Source organism: Phymastichus coffea, unplaced genomic scaffold, assembly GCF_024137745.1.
Source record: "Phymastichus coffea isolate CEN01 unplaced genomic scaffold, Cenicafe_Pcof_1.1 PCOF00018, whole genome shotgun sequence".
NCBI classification, from domain to species: Eukaryota; Metazoa; Arthropoda; class Insecta; order Hymenoptera; family Eulophidae; genus Phymastichus; species Phymastichus coffea.
Genome location: NW_026706829.1, coordinates 2,503,119 through 2,520,292, shown reverse-complemented (window position 1 = coordinate 2,520,292; position 17,174 = coordinate 2,503,119). Strand labels below are relative to the sequence as shown.

General features: G+C 36.7%; 1 protein-coding gene across 3 annotated transcripts in view; it reads left to right on the top strand.

Annotated features, from left to right (window-relative positions):
* Positions 1 to 17,174, top strand: part of LOC131675263 (epidermal growth factor receptor substrate 15-like 1) — an 875,349-nt gene that overhangs the window by 123,975 nt on the left and 734,200 nt on the right. For all 3 annotated transcript variants that reach the window (XM_058954183.1, XM_058954182.1, XM_058954181.1), the window contains one exon: positions 11,082 to 11,315. In XM_058954183.1, coding sequence (XP_058810166.1) covers positions 11,082 to 11,315 — 234 coding nt within the window. The remainder of the gene's footprint in view (positions 1 to 11,081; positions 11,316 to 17,174) is intronic.

The following is a 17,174-nucleotide window of genomic DNA, read 5'->3' as shown; positions in this document are numbered from 1 at the left end:
TCAAGTCGCGTGATCCAGTTCCCGGAAGAAAGTTAAGGAGAGAAGTTGGAAGTAGCAGCGCAAAGAGAGAAAAAGAAGTACACGTGCAGCAGTGACCAGACCAGGGCGAGACGAGGCAACGTGTGGCGACAACACCTGCAGCAGGGCATTCAGTGTCGCCCTCGCCACCGTGCACGGCATGACTTCCAGTGGGTTCACCAGGTCAACTCCCCGTTGCCGGCTCATCGCCAAGGACAAAGGTCAGGTTATCTCTCTCTCCCGGTATTTCTCTCTCTCATGGTGATGCGCGGCCGCGTAGGAACGATAGGTAGCCAGGCGATCACTTGCCGGCTACGCTCATCGTAATGCGGTAGAGAGGTTTCGACGTATTCTTTCCTTTGTAAGGAGGCAAATGGTCAAGGCGATTTAGTCGCCGGGACATTCATCCTCCCGCGTTAGTTTAAGTTGTTCTGTACATGTGCGCGTCATGCAAACTTTATTATAACCGATTTTGTATTTGTTTGTCTGAATAGATTTAAGTTGTATGTTCTAATTAAGGAAAATTATTTATTCGTTCAACCTATCCTCTCGTTCCCCGATTGTTAAAGAGCGAAAGTGCCTCTCTTACTCTCCCCCTTAATAAATTGGTGACGTCAGTGCCGAATAAGGCGCTGCCCTCGTTACAAGGAAGCAAAGAAAAGATAGCGTGGATGATGGAGATAAAATGGAAAAGAAGAAGAAATGAAGAGAAGAAAGAAAAAGAAAAACAAGAAGACGAAACTGCAAGACCCTAAGGAGAGACGGAAACAAAAGACAGAGAAACAAGACTCGCAGACACATCTACATACACATACATACACACATACTCGCAAAACACGCACACACGCGCAAACATAAACATACACATGCACACACACACAAAACACAAGTACTAGCAACTACACAAGCGAGAGGAAGCAGGTATTGGAGGATGGAGCAAAATGGAAAAGAAGAAGAATCGAAGAAGAGAAAGAAAAAGATAAATTAGAAGACAAATTATAAGATACTACGGGAAAATAAGTGAGGTTGAGGAAAGGAAAGGCAGAGGGAGAAATAGGAAATAAGAAAAAGGTGTCAAAGCCCTTATAAGGAGAAAGATAGATGAAATGATTAGCAAGAATGACAGCAAAAGCAAAGGAAAGGCAAAGGTGAAAAGGCAAAAGAAAGTAACAAAGGAAAAAGTTGAAAAGAAAATATGCAAGAAAGAGAAAAACAGAAGAGCGGAAAAGGCAGATTTCGGAGAGAGAGAGGAAGGGAAGATTAATCAATAGAAAACATGGGAAGAAAAGCTGAAAGGACAGGCGCAAAAGACAGAGACGCAAAAGTTGCAGACACACCTACATATGTACATATATACACAACACACACATACACACACACGCACACGAACGCACATACACACACACACATACAACACATACATTATCAACTACACAAACTGGATACGAGGCACAAATTGTAGTGTAAGAAATGAAAACCAAATGTAAAATATAAGTTGTAAATAAATAAACTAACTAATTAAAATTAAGTGAATTTTCCATCTCACTATTTTCCCTTTTTTCCATTATTACAAAATTTATTATTGAAGAAAGATATAAGGGAATCAAGACAGTATGTTACGAATTGAGAATTTTATTACAGTCTTTGAATCTTAAATTATATAATTGCGATATAGTAGTAAAAATCCAAAAAATAACGAGTTGGAATTATATCTTGATGGATGGGTTTTGGATATTTTCAGCTAATAAACAAGGTATGATCCGATTTTTCTATCACGATCAAATTAACCAGATAATAAATATAGTAATATTAAAAATTACTGAATTATTCTGAACTATTCAGGGTATATTGATTGAAAAGGGGGTTGCAAATAAAGAGAAGTACGAGGGTCGTTTGAAAAGTCCGTGCAAAAATAAAAACTGCTTGATTTTTTTTAATAAATCTTTTTTATTTGTCAACATAGTCTCCTTTCAGGCTTATACACTTCATCCAACGGTGCTCTAGTTTGTTAATCCCTTCCAAATAATAGGATTTATCCAAGTCTCTAAAATAGGCATTCGTTTCTGCAATCTCCTCCTCGTTTGAATAAAATCTTTTCCCCGCCAGCTATTTTTTCATATTAGGGAACAAATAGTAGTCCGACGGAGCCAAGTATGGAGAATAGGGGGGATGTGAAACGAGTTGGAACCCTATCTCCATCAGTTTTGCGGCCACAACTGCTGAGGCGTGAGCTGGCGCATTGTCGTGGTGGAAGAGGACTTTTTTGTGGGCCAATCGTGGACGTTTCTCTAGCAACTCGGTTTTAAAACGATCCAATAACGATGAATAATTTTCGCCTTGTAATGGTTTTACCCTTTTCCAGATAGTCGATAAAAATTATTCCTTGCGAATCCCAAAAGACAGTCGCCATAACTTTCCCGGCCGAAGGAATTGTCTTCGCCTTTTTCGGAGCAGATTCCCCCTTGGTAACCCATTGTTTAGACTATTCTTTGGTCTCAAAAGTGTAGTGATGTATCCATGTTTCATCTACAGTGATGAAACGACGCTTAAAGTCTTGCGGATTTTGCTGGAACAGCTGCAAACCATTCTTGCAACACTTCACACGATCTCGTTTTTGGTCAATCGTGAGCAATCGCGGCACCCATCTAGCGGATAGCTTTTTCATGTCCAAATGTTGGTGCAAAATATTATGTACCCGGTCGCTAGAGATGCCTACAGTACTAGCAGTCTCACGCACCTTCACTCTTTTGTCAACCATCACCATATCATGGATTTTATCAATGATTTCTAAAGTGGTAACCTCAACAGGGCGTCCAGAACGTTCAGCGTCTTTTGTGCTCATATGGCCACTCTGAAAATTTTGAAACCACTTATAAACCATTCTAATCGAAGGTGCACAATCACCATAATGTTTATCAAGCTTCTGTTTAATCTCCTGAGGCGTTTTGCCTTTGAAAAAGTAATGTTTAATCAATACACGAAATTCTTTTTCGTCCATTTTTTTACAACCACTCGATTTCTTTGATTGAAACGAATGTAAAACGCAAAGTAATTGGCCAATCTGGCTGAAACTTGGTGTGTGCTCTTCCAAGATATGCCACTAACTGAAAATAACCTTGATACGCACAAGTAGCGCCATCTCTCTGACTTTGCACGGATTTTCTAAATAACCCTCGTAGAAGCATATATTATTATATCTTCATGATGAAATTATCATAATTAATTCTACCTTATTCACTCGTAGGATGGAACAAGTAAATGGACTGCGCCTAAGAGTGATTGAACCCTTTCTCACTCGAGAAAGCACCATCTGTGTACGTTCCGAAGATCCACATATGAACAATGTTATCTTCAATTAACTTGAATCTGCATATCCTATACTTGTAATAGAAACGGTACCGCAGCTTGTGAATTATTGCAGGCAGGAGAGTTAATCGTAACGTACGAGACGGAGAAAGGTTTTGTGGAAGCAATTTGCAAATGTCATCCGTTCTCCATGATGTTTTGGCCCAAAGAATGTGATTAGGAAGAGGAAAACCTCGACAATGAGAACCAGCTATCATTCATAGTGCATCCCGTGATACGGTTCCGCCCTCCTTTACGGAAAAATTATTACGCCAAAAGTTTGCATTTTTTAATTCCTCATCAAGTCAAAAAGAAGGGTTTGTGGTCAGATGGTAGAATCTATCCAGATTTTTAAAAATATGGATCGATAGACTTTTTTAGAATCTGGAAGGAACTCTGTGAATAAATAGGCGTGATGAAATATATACTCGAAACCAACATAGCGTCCGCACTAGTGAAAGTTGATAGCCGATGCAATAGAGATTGCCACCGAGATGAGTAGATCACGGAAATGCAAACAAGTTCTTGTACACCTATCATACAAGATCTAAACACTGGGTTAAAAAAAACAAACTTAATCATGCAAAGCATCATCATGCAGGATAATCTGTACTATTTCAAATTAAAAAACACGGTGGATACATTGATGGCAGACCGGTGTTCGTTAGTGAATGGAACCAATATACAGAAACCTGCAATTTTTCAACGTACGATTATAACTGCTCCTCTTATGAGGACGCAAAAAAACATTGTTACATTCTTCTCCAAAGTAAATATTTTTATAAATCAGAACCTTATCGATTTAGAACAGTCCCAACATTTATACCAACAGGACCTCCAAAGGGATCAATATTGGAGCGAGAACAATAAATTCGCAAAATGACATGACTGTGACGACCTAATCATTACTTACGTTTCTTATTTTTCATCTTTTTCATCAAAGCTTGCAACGATAGTCGATCTGATTAATCGATACGTTTGTGATTCGGTAGCACTCGTGATGCTAGAGCGCACGTTTAAGAGAGAGATGGGGCGCGTGAGAGTTCAATTTTTCAGTTAAGCCTCAGCGGTTGTTAAGAGTACCGCCAAGTAGTTTCCACTGTGCTCTTGCGGTTTTCCAATAGTTGTTTTTCTGGTTTTTTTGGATATGTGCGTGAGTGATAGCGAGGTGCTAGAAAAGGTAGCAGTAATCACAGCACCAGCAACTAAAGCAGCAGCGAAATAGCAGCATTTGGCGGAGCAACAGCCATTCTTCGTGAGCGAGGCGGCGGAGCATAAACTCTCCAGGAGCATCAGTTATCTTCTTCAACAATTACGGCTGATCACCGTAATTGCACCGCACGGTAGGTGCATCTCCCTTTTTCTGCGCGACAAAATACTTGTGAAAGTATTTTGTTAATCGCGACCGTTTTTGTATTCCCGCCGAGCGTTGGTTTTCGCGGTAGAATTTTGAATGCTCTCTCTCTCCTCGTATTATTGAAAATTTGTAAATCCCATTCGCGTGCGCAAGTCTTTCGGCCCAATTAAGACTGTAGTTCTTTAGTCATAAACGATCTTAATTTTATTTGCCGTATTACGTTATTTCGTTCCCTTGTAGTTTAACGAATCCGTCACCGGTTATTTTTTGAAACCGATTTCATTTAGGGGATAGTTGGAGTAAACATTCGGTCACTAACACCTAAGATAGATCGAGTGTCATAAGTCAGGTGACTTAAGGTGAGTTCAACTCTGTTGGAAAAGGAGACAGTGAAACGAAAGTATCAAAAGTAAAGGCGAATACACATATGCTCATTCGTGATTAACGGAGAGGTGGTTAGCTCTGCATCGTGGGTGTTTGTTCTTTAATAAACCCATTTTGTACCAGCTAATCCACCCTGTTACAAGCTATTGCATGATAATAATAAAAAGAAACAATGGATCAAAGATTTAGATTATCTACAATTTCTTATTAATATACAGGGTGTCCAAAAAGTAACGATACACCTGAGAAATTTTCTAAGCCGGTTATTTTTTTAACCGGGTGAAGGTTGTTCTTGAAGTAACTTTTTACGAGGAATCCGATGGTAACCTTGGATTTGACCTTGAACCTCATTTTCAAGGTTATTTTGAGGTCAACCTCATTTTTTTTAATGGGTACCCCTATTTTTTATGGCGGAATCGAAAAAAGTGAAGACTCTCACGTATGAATGAGTTGAGGTTTGAGGTTAATGTGACCTCTAGTCAGATGAAGGTCAAACTGTGGCTTTGTAATAGTACCGGGATTTTAGTGGTACAAGGAAGCAAATAAAGGTCATGGAAACCCCCATTTTCGACAGCGGTAATCGAAAGAGCGGAAAATTTCACATCCAAATATCTACTTAGATCATAAGTCAAGGGCGAACTTAAAGTTTAAGGTCAGTCGAAGGTCATCCAAACTTAAAGAAGCCCTAAAATTTTTTAAAGTTTTTTTCATAATGGAGAAGGGTATTTATTTAGTAATTGCCCATCGGAGATCCGTGACCTTGAATTTAACCTTCAATCTCATTATCAAGGTTTTTTCAAGATCAATTTTTTTTACTTTTAGCGTTACCCAGGAACAACGACGTGGACGTAGTAAAATCTGTCCCTTTGGGGTGCTTTATTTTCGTGAGTTCCCCTCGCCTCTCACGATCGGGGTGCTTGATTTTCGTGAGTTCCCCTCGCCTATCAACAATGATTTTTTACGCTTATTTTCTTAATAACTTGATTAGCCGGTTAAACTTTTTAAGGTTACTATCCCATATTTATTCATTGAAAATCCACTAACAATTTTACTTGGTTTTATCCTTAGGAAATGTACTATGCCTAACTTTATCGTTTTGAGCTTATTCTTCGGGACAATTGCATTTTCAAAAATTAATATTAAAAAAAGCAACATATTTGAAAATATTTTACCATTCGAAAATCTCCATAAAGCATTAGTGCATTAGTCGGACTGTAGTAGAACTTTTTTGTAAAAGTACTCAAATTATAATTTTCATTTTTTGAAAACATTTATTTGGATTGCAAACTTTTTGTTTTTAATTCTGATTGATTTTTGAATAAATTTCGATTCGCTGACTTAAAATGGAACGCCTCACTGAACGAGAAAGAATATCACTTCTTATGATGAGAGGCTGGGGTGGAGTAGAAAGATCTTACAGGGCAGTGAGAAATCTTTTTAATGAGACATTTCAGGTTAATAGAACTCCAATTGCTGTGTCTACTGTTCAGAATACTATTTCAAGGTTTGTAAATTTTGGCCATGTCAGAAATCTACCTAAGTCAGGCAGACCACGCTCAGCAACAAATGAAGAGAATTTATTAAATGTTCTATTATCATTCACTGAAAATCCACATAATTCCATCCGCAGAGTTGCTCAAGAGCATGATATAAGTACATCGTCCGTACATATCATTTTAAAAACAGCAAAATTCCATCCGTTTAAAGTACACCTGGTTCACAAGTTGAATGAAGACGATTTCGATCGTCGTGTTGAGTTTTGTGAAGATATGATGGCACGCATAATTGAAAATCCAAATCTTCCATCAAACATAGTTTTCTTTGATGAAGCAACTTTTCAACTTGACGGAATATTAAATCGATATAATTGCAGGTACTGGGCTGCGGAAAATCCACACTGGATGCGAGAAGATAAATCGCAATATCCGCAGAAGTTGAATGTTTGGGCTGGAATAGTGAATAATCGAATCATAGGGCCATTCTTTATTGATGGTAACTTAAACGCTCAAAATTATGAAGAGAATCTTCGTAATCAAATAGTTCCAGCAATTAGAGAAATAGTCGGAGACAACTTCGAAAATACATGGTATCAGCAGGTTGGTGCTGCAGCTCACTATGGACGAGACGTTCGAATTGACTTAGATGAGGTGTTTGATAATCGGTGGATAGGAAGGAGAGGCAGAATTGAATGGCCAGCTAGGTCCCCCGATTTGACGCCTTTAGATTATTTCTATTGGGGTTATTTAAAGGATCGGGTATACAAAACTAAATCCCAAAACTTGGACTAATTACGTCAAAGGATCATAGACGAATCAGCTCTCATTCCCACTGAAATGATCCAAAATGCTGTTGATGCTTTTTACCACCGATTAGCTTACTGTCAAGAAGTGAACGGTGAACAATTCGAGCACTTAAAATAAGATGTGCTGATGTAAGATAAATCATACGTGAGAGGCCAGGGGAACTCACGAAAATCAAGCACCCCGATCGTGAGAGGCGAGAGGAACTCACGAAAATCAAGCACCCCGATCGTGAGAGGCGAGGGGAACTCACGAAAATCAAGCATCCCGATCGTGAGAGGCGAGGGGAACTCACGAAAATAAAGCACCCCAAGGAGACAGATTTTACTACGTCCACGTCGTTGTTCCTGGGTAACGCTAAAAGTAAAAAAAATTGATCTTGAAAAAACCTTGATAATGAGGTTGAAGGTTAAATTCAAGGTTACGGATCTCCGATGGGCAATTACTAAATAAATACCCTTCTCCATTATGAAAAAAACTTTAAAAAATTTTAGGGCGTCTTTAAGTTTGGATGACCTTCGACTGACCTTAAACTTTAAGTTCGCCCTTGACTTATGATCTAAGTAGATATTTGGATGTAAAATTTTCCGCTCTTTCGATTGCCGCTGTCGAAAATGGGGGTTTCCATGACCTTTATTTGCTTCCTTGTACCACTAAAATCCCGGTACTATTACAAAGCCACAGTTTGACCTTCATCTGACCCCTAGAGGTCACATTAGCCTCAAACCTCAACTCATCCATACGTGAGAGTCTTCATCACTTTTTTAGATTCCGCTATAAAAAATAGGGGTACCCATTAAAAAAAATGAGGTTGACCTCAAAATAACCTTGAAAATGAGGTTGAAGAACAAATTAAAGAGTACCGTTGAAAGTTACCTGGGTTTATCCTTTTGTTTGTTTTGTTTAATAACTGAATTCGCGAGATTTTTAAAAATTCATACTTTGACCTCTAGTTGACCTCTAGGGGTTACCTCAACCTCATACCTCAATACATATCTGGACGTAAAATTTTCCGCTCTTTCCGATTCCGCCATAAAAAATAGGGGTTTCCATATAAAAAAATGAGGTTGACCTCAAAATAACCTTGAAAATGAGGTTCAAGGTCAAATCCAAGGTTACCATCGGATTCCTCGTAAAAAGTTACTTCAAGAACAACCTTCACCCGGTTAAAAAAATAACCGGCTTAGAAAATTTCTCAGGTGTATTGTTACTTTTTGGACACCCGGTATAAGTACTGAATGCAAATGTATATTTCTTTGTTAACTATTTCATTGTCGAGTACGGCAGTATTTCTAAGAGACAAGTATTATTAAGTAACAATCTTTTTTCTTAGAATTATACACACACAGACACACACACACGAGGTATATATAGGTATTTCTCGTGTATATAGGTATTTCTTTGTCAACCGGACTCTCCACTCTTTCCAAAATTTGTGATGTTCAAAAAAATCACGCGACATCTTAAAATTGTCTTTTTCTCCTCTAGTTTAATAAGATGAAATTGATTCAGCGTCATATTTTACATAGGAATATGGTATTGCGCTCAAGATTAACCTTCATTTTCAAGATCATTTGAAGGTCAAATTAGAAAAATTTTGTTAATAGCTACATTTTAACTGGACATCTATTTGTAACTGGATGAATCATGGTACTTGTATATTTTTTGTATCGCGGAATATAAATCCGTGGTCTATTTGCCCTTATTTGGTCTGGGTTAAAGTTAATTGAAGGATATTTTTCTAATTATTTTCTATCATTCGAACAAAACTATAGCAAATTGAAATTACGCGTTTTATGCACAATTTACAATTTTGATCTAAAATTATATTTTTTAAATACAAAGGCAATCAAAGGAAAAAGTAAAAAAAAAACAAGTAAAAGTAAAACATAAAATAAAGAATTAGGGTTATAGGTCATTTATCTATCAAATCAGGTTTCAGAAAATTCAATAATTTATTCAAAAATTAATATTACATTTACTTCAATTACATCATAATATTACATTATTGCATTAATGTTACACTATCTTTATAAATTTTTCAACACAAATAAAGATTATGTCTATTTTAAACTACATTCAACGACTACTTTTTACCGACTCGACTTTTAATTAACCTTGACCCACACCAAATAAGGGTAAACAGACCACGGATTTAGATCCAGTGACACCAAAAAGATACGAGTACAAGTATCGTGATTCTTTTAGTTATAAATAGATGACCAGTGAAAAAGTAGGTATTAACAAGATATTTTTGATTTGACCATCAAATGACCTTGAGTATGAAGGTAGATTTTGAGCGCAATATCATATTTCCATGTGAAATTTGTAATTTATGAAAAATATAACATTTAAATTGGACAAGATATTTTTAAATGTCGGAACATTTTTAGGAGCATTTCAAGTTTAAATCACCGTATGAAGTCCGCAATTTTTAATTTCTACAAAAGGCCACATGGAATTGGAAACTAGAGGAGGAAAGGAAAATTCATCTATCGCGTGAATTTTTTTGGACATCACCAATTTTAGAAAGAGTGGTGGGTCTGGTTAACAAAGAATGACCTATATATATATATATATATATATATATATATATATATATATATATATATATATAGCGTATAAATAATAACGATGTAAAATTTGATGATCCAATATGCGCAGTTGTTTTCTCGTAGGTATTTAGACAGCAATAAAATGTGTGAACTGTTGCCGCACGACTCCTTCAGCGCTCCGAAGTGCAAGGGTCAACATCTGAACGCTTGCATATCTTTGTTTTTGAGATCGTGGAGAATAGAAGACTGACGTTATCCTAATCGTGCTCTTTCTGGCTCGGCTGCATTCTTTTTCAGATAAATATAGTTATAATATGCCAATATCGAGCACGGATGAACTTACGAATTCGTTTCTAAATACGTATATACAATTACCAATTTTATTTTTCATAAAGTTTACTCAAGTATCATTACTATAATATCAAGAAGTTTGCAGTCATTGAAAATAGTTCAGACATAATGTAACATAATTTCTTAGATCATCATTATTCTAAATAGACACATTTGACTTATTAAAGAAATATTATAATACGCACATCGCATCTATTATAATTAAATTACAAACCATTGGAGATTTTATTGGATCAAGTATATAACATGTACCTTCCTCATTTCTTGCCTTATTACCTAAGTAGTTTAGAATTCATTGAATTATATTAACCATATAATTTATTAAATAATTAATCATAGATCGAGGCCGCTCGGAACTAAGAAAATGTCTGGCACATGTGTGCAACTAAGGTCTTTTGGTCCTTTACATATATCAATAATGAATAATATATTCGTATTATTAGTATTCCCTATACAATCGTATAAAGAAGTATTTTTTGAAATCATAATAACTGATTTTTATGCATGAAACAGGCTTTATGATAATAACATAATGATTATTTAATGAAAAACGTATTCGATAGACGCAATTAGAGTTTCTACGTCAATAGTAAAAAAACCAACTGTTTTTGCAGTTTCAAAATTACTAAAATTATACACGTTTGTAGGAAAAAATATTCATCATATACGACCATTTTTTATTTTATGTTCAAGACTGTTGTTAAATATTTGAAATTCTTCATAAATAACTGCTACGATCTGACATATTTGAATGTATAAATCATTTTACAGGTTGATCCTGAAAACTGTGGGCAAATAAGAGCTATAGAAGCTGCTAAGTTTTTGAAAAAATCGAATTTGAGTGATATTATACTTAGTAAAATATGGGATCTTTCTGACCCTGGATCTCGTGGTTATTTAGATAAGTCTGGAGTATTTGTTGCTTTGAAGTTATGTGCTTTAGCGCAGCAAGGATACAGTTTATCGATGTCTAATATTTTCATGGATGTTTCTCCACCAAATATGGTAAATAATTCTCAAAATTGTAATAATACATATTATTTATTTTAAAGACGAATCTAAATGTGTTGTCATTTATTCCAAACAAAATTCTGTAATTGTTTTAAAAAAATTTTTATCTAATAAAATAGCACAATAACAATAGACGTAACAATTTGAAAACCTATTCAAAATTATTTCTTATTTTCGAATTTTGAGCTTTCACGGGCGTGAGGGTATTTATTTCACTCTCATCCGTCAACTCAGTCTTATCGCAAGTCTAACTATTGTACTATAATATAAAAATAGTCACTGATGTTCTGCTGGAACATCACGAATTCGTACTTACGTTACGTGAGTATTGATTTTAGAAATGATTTGTGTCATGCAGTGATGAGCCAGATTGAATAAATCTACAATTTGTTAAAAAGAATTAATTAAGTTAAAATTAATGATTTATTATCTCGTAATGATGTGTATTCATCTACAAGCGGCCAAGAATATACCTCTAAGATTCTGCAGCGGGGCACTAGTATTTTCCATAACATTTGAACGAGTATACCATTGGAAGATATTTACAAGAGATACACTCCCGAAGGAATAAAGATGTTTCTGCTTTGCCGGATCTACGTTTCCTTGATCGAGCCCAATTCACTACATGATGAACCTTGCCTCGATAACATTCTGAAAATCCTTGAAAACCATATGTACCTGACTTTAGTTCACTCAATATGAAGGAAAATTGCTTCAATTCGGAGCAGGCATGTGTAGTTCGGCTACGGCCGGTAAAAATTTTTCAAATTCTGACACCGGGTCATCAGCCCATCTTTCCCTGAATACCGCGATTCATTTTTTTCTGTTACGTGGTCATTATTTTTCTCTCAGGTAACACTTTATTGTCTTTTCGTTCATCGAGACAAATATCTGTTCAATATCGCAATGGTTGCATGAAATTGATTTATTAATTAATCATTTATTAAAAAGCTTTATTTGATTTTGGTTATTTGAATTTTCTAAGAAATGTCCCCATAGTTTTTCACTGAAAGATTTATTTACTATAAGAGAAGAGATCCACGTAACTTTCAAAAAATTTTTATTTTTTTATTTTATAAATCGATATTATAATTATTATATATTATTTCTAAAGTTTCAAATCATCCAAACTTTTAGCAATTCATATATTATGGACTTTAGGCGACAAATATTAACATAAATCAACAGACTACAGTTTTCTATACTTCTGTCTCTCTGTTTTACCTATAACCCCCGCGGGAACCGCCGCTAGGCATTATTTCACAGGAGAGGCATCGGCTGATTCAGCTTCGTTTCTTCGGTTCTTCTATCTTCTTCTTTCGGCATCGTCCGGTCCGTCTCTATTAAGATTCAACCTCAACACCTCCGTTTCTTTAAATTAGGTGGAGTTTTCCTGGTTTAGTTTGGCGCATTGCACTATCTCTGCATTATAGCCTAGATACATCTTCTTTCATTATTTCTTCTGATGTTGGTCAGCTGATTTACTACTGATGTGGATAATTGCCTCCCATCCTTCCGGTGAACCAAGCATGCAATCCCCAGGGCTTCGGGAGACATTGGGTTGCTTAATTCCATGGTGAAAGGTGTTAACTTCTCTAAAAAACGGGGACATTCGAAAAAATATGTTCCACATTTTCGTCAGTGACAGGATAGTTCGAGATTTCGGCGCTCTCGTACATACCGATGCGGTGGAGATATCTAAGAAGCAGCCATGGCTAGTAAGTATCTTAGTTAGTTGGAAAGTGACGAGGCCGCAGTTTCTGCTCGTCCACTTTTTGATATGTGCGATAATGCGGCGGTTGGTTCAACGACCTTTTGCGTCTTGATCCCAGTTCCGCTGCCACTTTTGGAACGTTAATTTTATCCAAAGTTCATTGTGTCTATCAGCATGACACTCTTCAGTACGATTTCCTTCATGATACTTTTCTATCCTATACGAGGGTGGTCCGATAAATACTCAGCCTACAAAAGAAAAAAGAAAATTTTGGAAAAGTGGCGTTTTTTTTTCAACATAGTCTTTAGTTCGATACACTTGGCCCAGCGATGCTCCAACTTCTTTAACCCGTCTGAAAAATACGTTTCCTCGAGGTCTGAAAAGTAGGCTTCCGTGGCAGCGATTACCTCCTCATTCTGCCCGGCGAGTGGCTTTTTCAAGTTTGGAAACAAAAAGAAGTCGCACGGGGCTAAATCTGGAGAATACGGTGGATGGGGCAGCAGTTCGTAGCCTAATTCGACCAATTTGGCCATTGCGACAGCGGAGGTGTGAGCCGGTGCGTTGCCATGGTGGAAGAGCACTTTTTTCTTCGCCAAATGGGGCCGTTTTTTTTTGCAATTCGACGTCGATTCGGCCCAATAATTCGGCATAGTATAGCCCTGTGACCGTTTTGCCCCTTTCCAGGTAGTCGATGTAGATCACACCTTGTGAATCCAGTGGTATATACCAGTGGATCCATGTTTCGTCGACTGTCACGAAACGACGCAGAAACTTTCGGATTGCGCTTAAACAGCGTCAGACATTACTCTGAAGTTATCTTACGGTTGCGCTTGTTGTCCGGAGTGAACAAACGTGGTACCCATCGCGCCGATAGTTTTCTCATGCCCAAAATTTCATGCAGAACATGACCCACGTGGTCTTTTGAGATTCCTACGTTCTTAGCTATCTCGCGCACCTTCAATCGTCGATCTGCCAATACGAGATCGTGAATTTTTGTCACGTTATTCTCGGTAGCCGTTTTCGGGGCACCTGGACGTGGCTCTTCAAAAATCGACGTGCGACCACGTTGAAACTCGTTAAACCAATTTTTGAGGAGAAGAGTCATCGTACACAGCATCCAAACGCTTTTTGATTTCGCTGCGCGATTTCCCTTCCAAACACAAGAATCGAATCACCGACCGATACTGTTCTTTTTCCATTTTTCAAAAATCAACGGACTCACTTGCTTTCACACGCTCTCAAAAATAAACTACAACTCCGATCCGGCTAAAATCTTGACAGTTACCATCGAGAAGGTTGTACTACGTGATAGAATATTTCTTTTGCGAGAGTGGCGCCATCGGGCGGTGAGGCTAAGTACTTATCGGACCACCCTCGTATACGAATTCGATGCTACTGAAGAACGTTTCAAAGGAATGTATAAAAAATCTCCATTTTATAAAAAATACTTGTCAAAATGGATTATTGAGAAAGAAAATATCGACATTAAAAATAATTATAATGCCAATATCGTGACAAACGTGTACTATGCACCAGGGTTTATGTAACACCTTGTAGATTTTTGGATGCCATACTTAGTCTTATGGAGTGGTCTTGATTTAGATATAATAGATAACAATATATCTAGAATAAGTAATGCTTATGTTGAAAGCAGTTTTAATAATTTGAAAAATGAAACATTGAAAGGTTTTACAAATTCTTCAATTTGTGATTTAGTACGAGCGCTTGAAACAAATGCAAAAGAGGTTGCTGGAAAATTAAATATTGCAGTTAACTTAAAAAGAAGTAAAAGCAAAATAAATGCAAAGTACCTAGAAAATATTTCTAATCCAGATCTAATCGAAGAGTGGAATAAACCTAGGCAATGTGACACCAAATTAAAAAGAAAATGAAAACAAACTAAACACTTGCATTATCAACGTATAAAAGTAAAAATTAGAAAACTTAAAGATGGAGAAAACAATGTAAAACATAAAAACCTGAAGTAGAAAAAATAGATACTAATATGTCCATCATTAACAAAGAAAATGTCCTGGACACAAATAAGTGAGAAGTTAGTATGCTATTAACAGATGAAGACCAAAGCTGTTCCAAAGACAGTAATTTAGAAAATATTAAACGTGATGTTGTGATTCCAAATGAAGATAATACAACGGAAATATCTGAAATAAAAATGGAAATATTGACATTGTCAAATTTCCTAATGGAGTAGTGAAATATAAAGAATATTACTTGTCTTCCAAATCTAACAATATAGCAGTTGGTGCGATAAGCCCGGGTGATTCTTAGAGCAGCTATTCTGCATACACTTTGACATGATCCTGCGTAGCTCTTATGTTCTTTAAAGCTTAAAATAGGAGCTCCGTATAAGATCACTGAACTCAACACTGAAGAAACGACAGACCTTCTCAGCTATTTTGGTCCCCAGATATTAGGCATGATGCCTGCCAGTGCCTATACAACTTTTGATGCCTTCAGACCTGTACTCTAAAGATGATCTCTATATGATAGTCGCACTCCAAGGTAATTCTTGATTAATTCACTGTATCTAATGATTGTACATTTTTTTATCTTCCACTGTGAAGGCTTATTTTCTTGTCTCCATGCGAGAGACGAGTATCGCCTCGGTTTTTTCCACCACCACACGCAGTTCATGGTCTCTCAGCTATTTCGCCACTATTCTAATTGAGATATTTCCGAAGTATTTTGTTTCTTCAATGCTCTTCATACTTATTACGAGAGCAACATTATCGGCAAAAGCTACAATCTTCGTCATATCAAATTTTCTACTGTAAGGGCCCGAGAACAGATTTCTGTGGCACTCTTCTCATGATGTAAGAATGTGTGCTATCGGTGTTGTCACAATGCAGAATTTGGTTCTTTAGGTAGCTTGATAATGCTCTTTGTAGGTATAATGATACTTTGATGGTATAATGAGCTCTTCCAGGGATTTCATGCTGATGTTCCATTTGGCTATGTTGAATGCATTCCATATGTGACAAGGGCAAGCAGTTTGCTTTCCCTTGGTTCCCTTTACTCTCGGCAAGGCATGATGGTCAGCGTTGGGCGCATAGTGAAAAATGCGTCTAACTATTCACCTTTGTTTCAGCCACCGATGATTGCCGAGCGAGAACAAGCAAGCCCAAAGGAAAGTGTCGCAAGGAAGCAGCTAATGAGAAAGAGAGAGAGAGAGAGTATATGTATGCACTATGCAGCTTTAGGCAAGCGAGCGACGCACAACCAATTAGCGTTCTTTGTCGCATGCCGTCCAATAAGTAAGTCTTATTGTGGGAATGATAGATTAGATTAGATTAGATCATTCATTTGCCAATGAGGTAGAACCCCGTCCGGCAGTTTAGAAACAATCCGTAGATATACATAATTTGCATATTTAGGTATGAGTGAATGAACAAGACAGATGTGTTTAATATAAATATAAATATAAATAAAATAACGAAAGGCAGTAAGTAATATATAACAAAATATGATTGAAGTCAGTAAACAACGACAATGCTTAATTTAATTAATTGAATGAATGATGCAAGAGACTAGTATGAGATGAGCGTTTTGAAACAATAGATTTGATTAACATAATGTTAAAAAAATAATAAAAAAAAAAAATAACAATATAAAAATATAAAAATGGAAATAAAATAGACATGAATAAAAATAGTTATATAATGTAAGAGTGATCAGATGTTCGATTGTACCCGAAAAATATGTTAAATAAGATGAAAATACAAATAGAGATGGAAATATGAGGTGAAATATGAAGTCGCGTATAAGTTTCGCTAAGATAGAGAGAAGTGAAATAGAGTAATAGTAATATAAAGTAGAGGTAAAAATAAAATAGAAATAAGACTAAAAGATAACAATAAAAAGGTCTAAAATAAGATAAAAATGAGTAAAATAAGATAGGAATAAAAGTAGTGCGATACCATCAAGGGTGAAATAGGGATTGGGTTTGGACACATGGTTTCAAGTGATCTTGTCACTTTAAAAACCATAGAAGGATGGGAGTGTTTATGTAGGAGGCCGCACGGTTGGATGAGAATGCAATAGGATCGACAAGCCCAACTCACGGCTATGCGTTCGGGCCTTCACGAAGAAGTTGTGTGTCGGCTAACATAGAAGCTGAC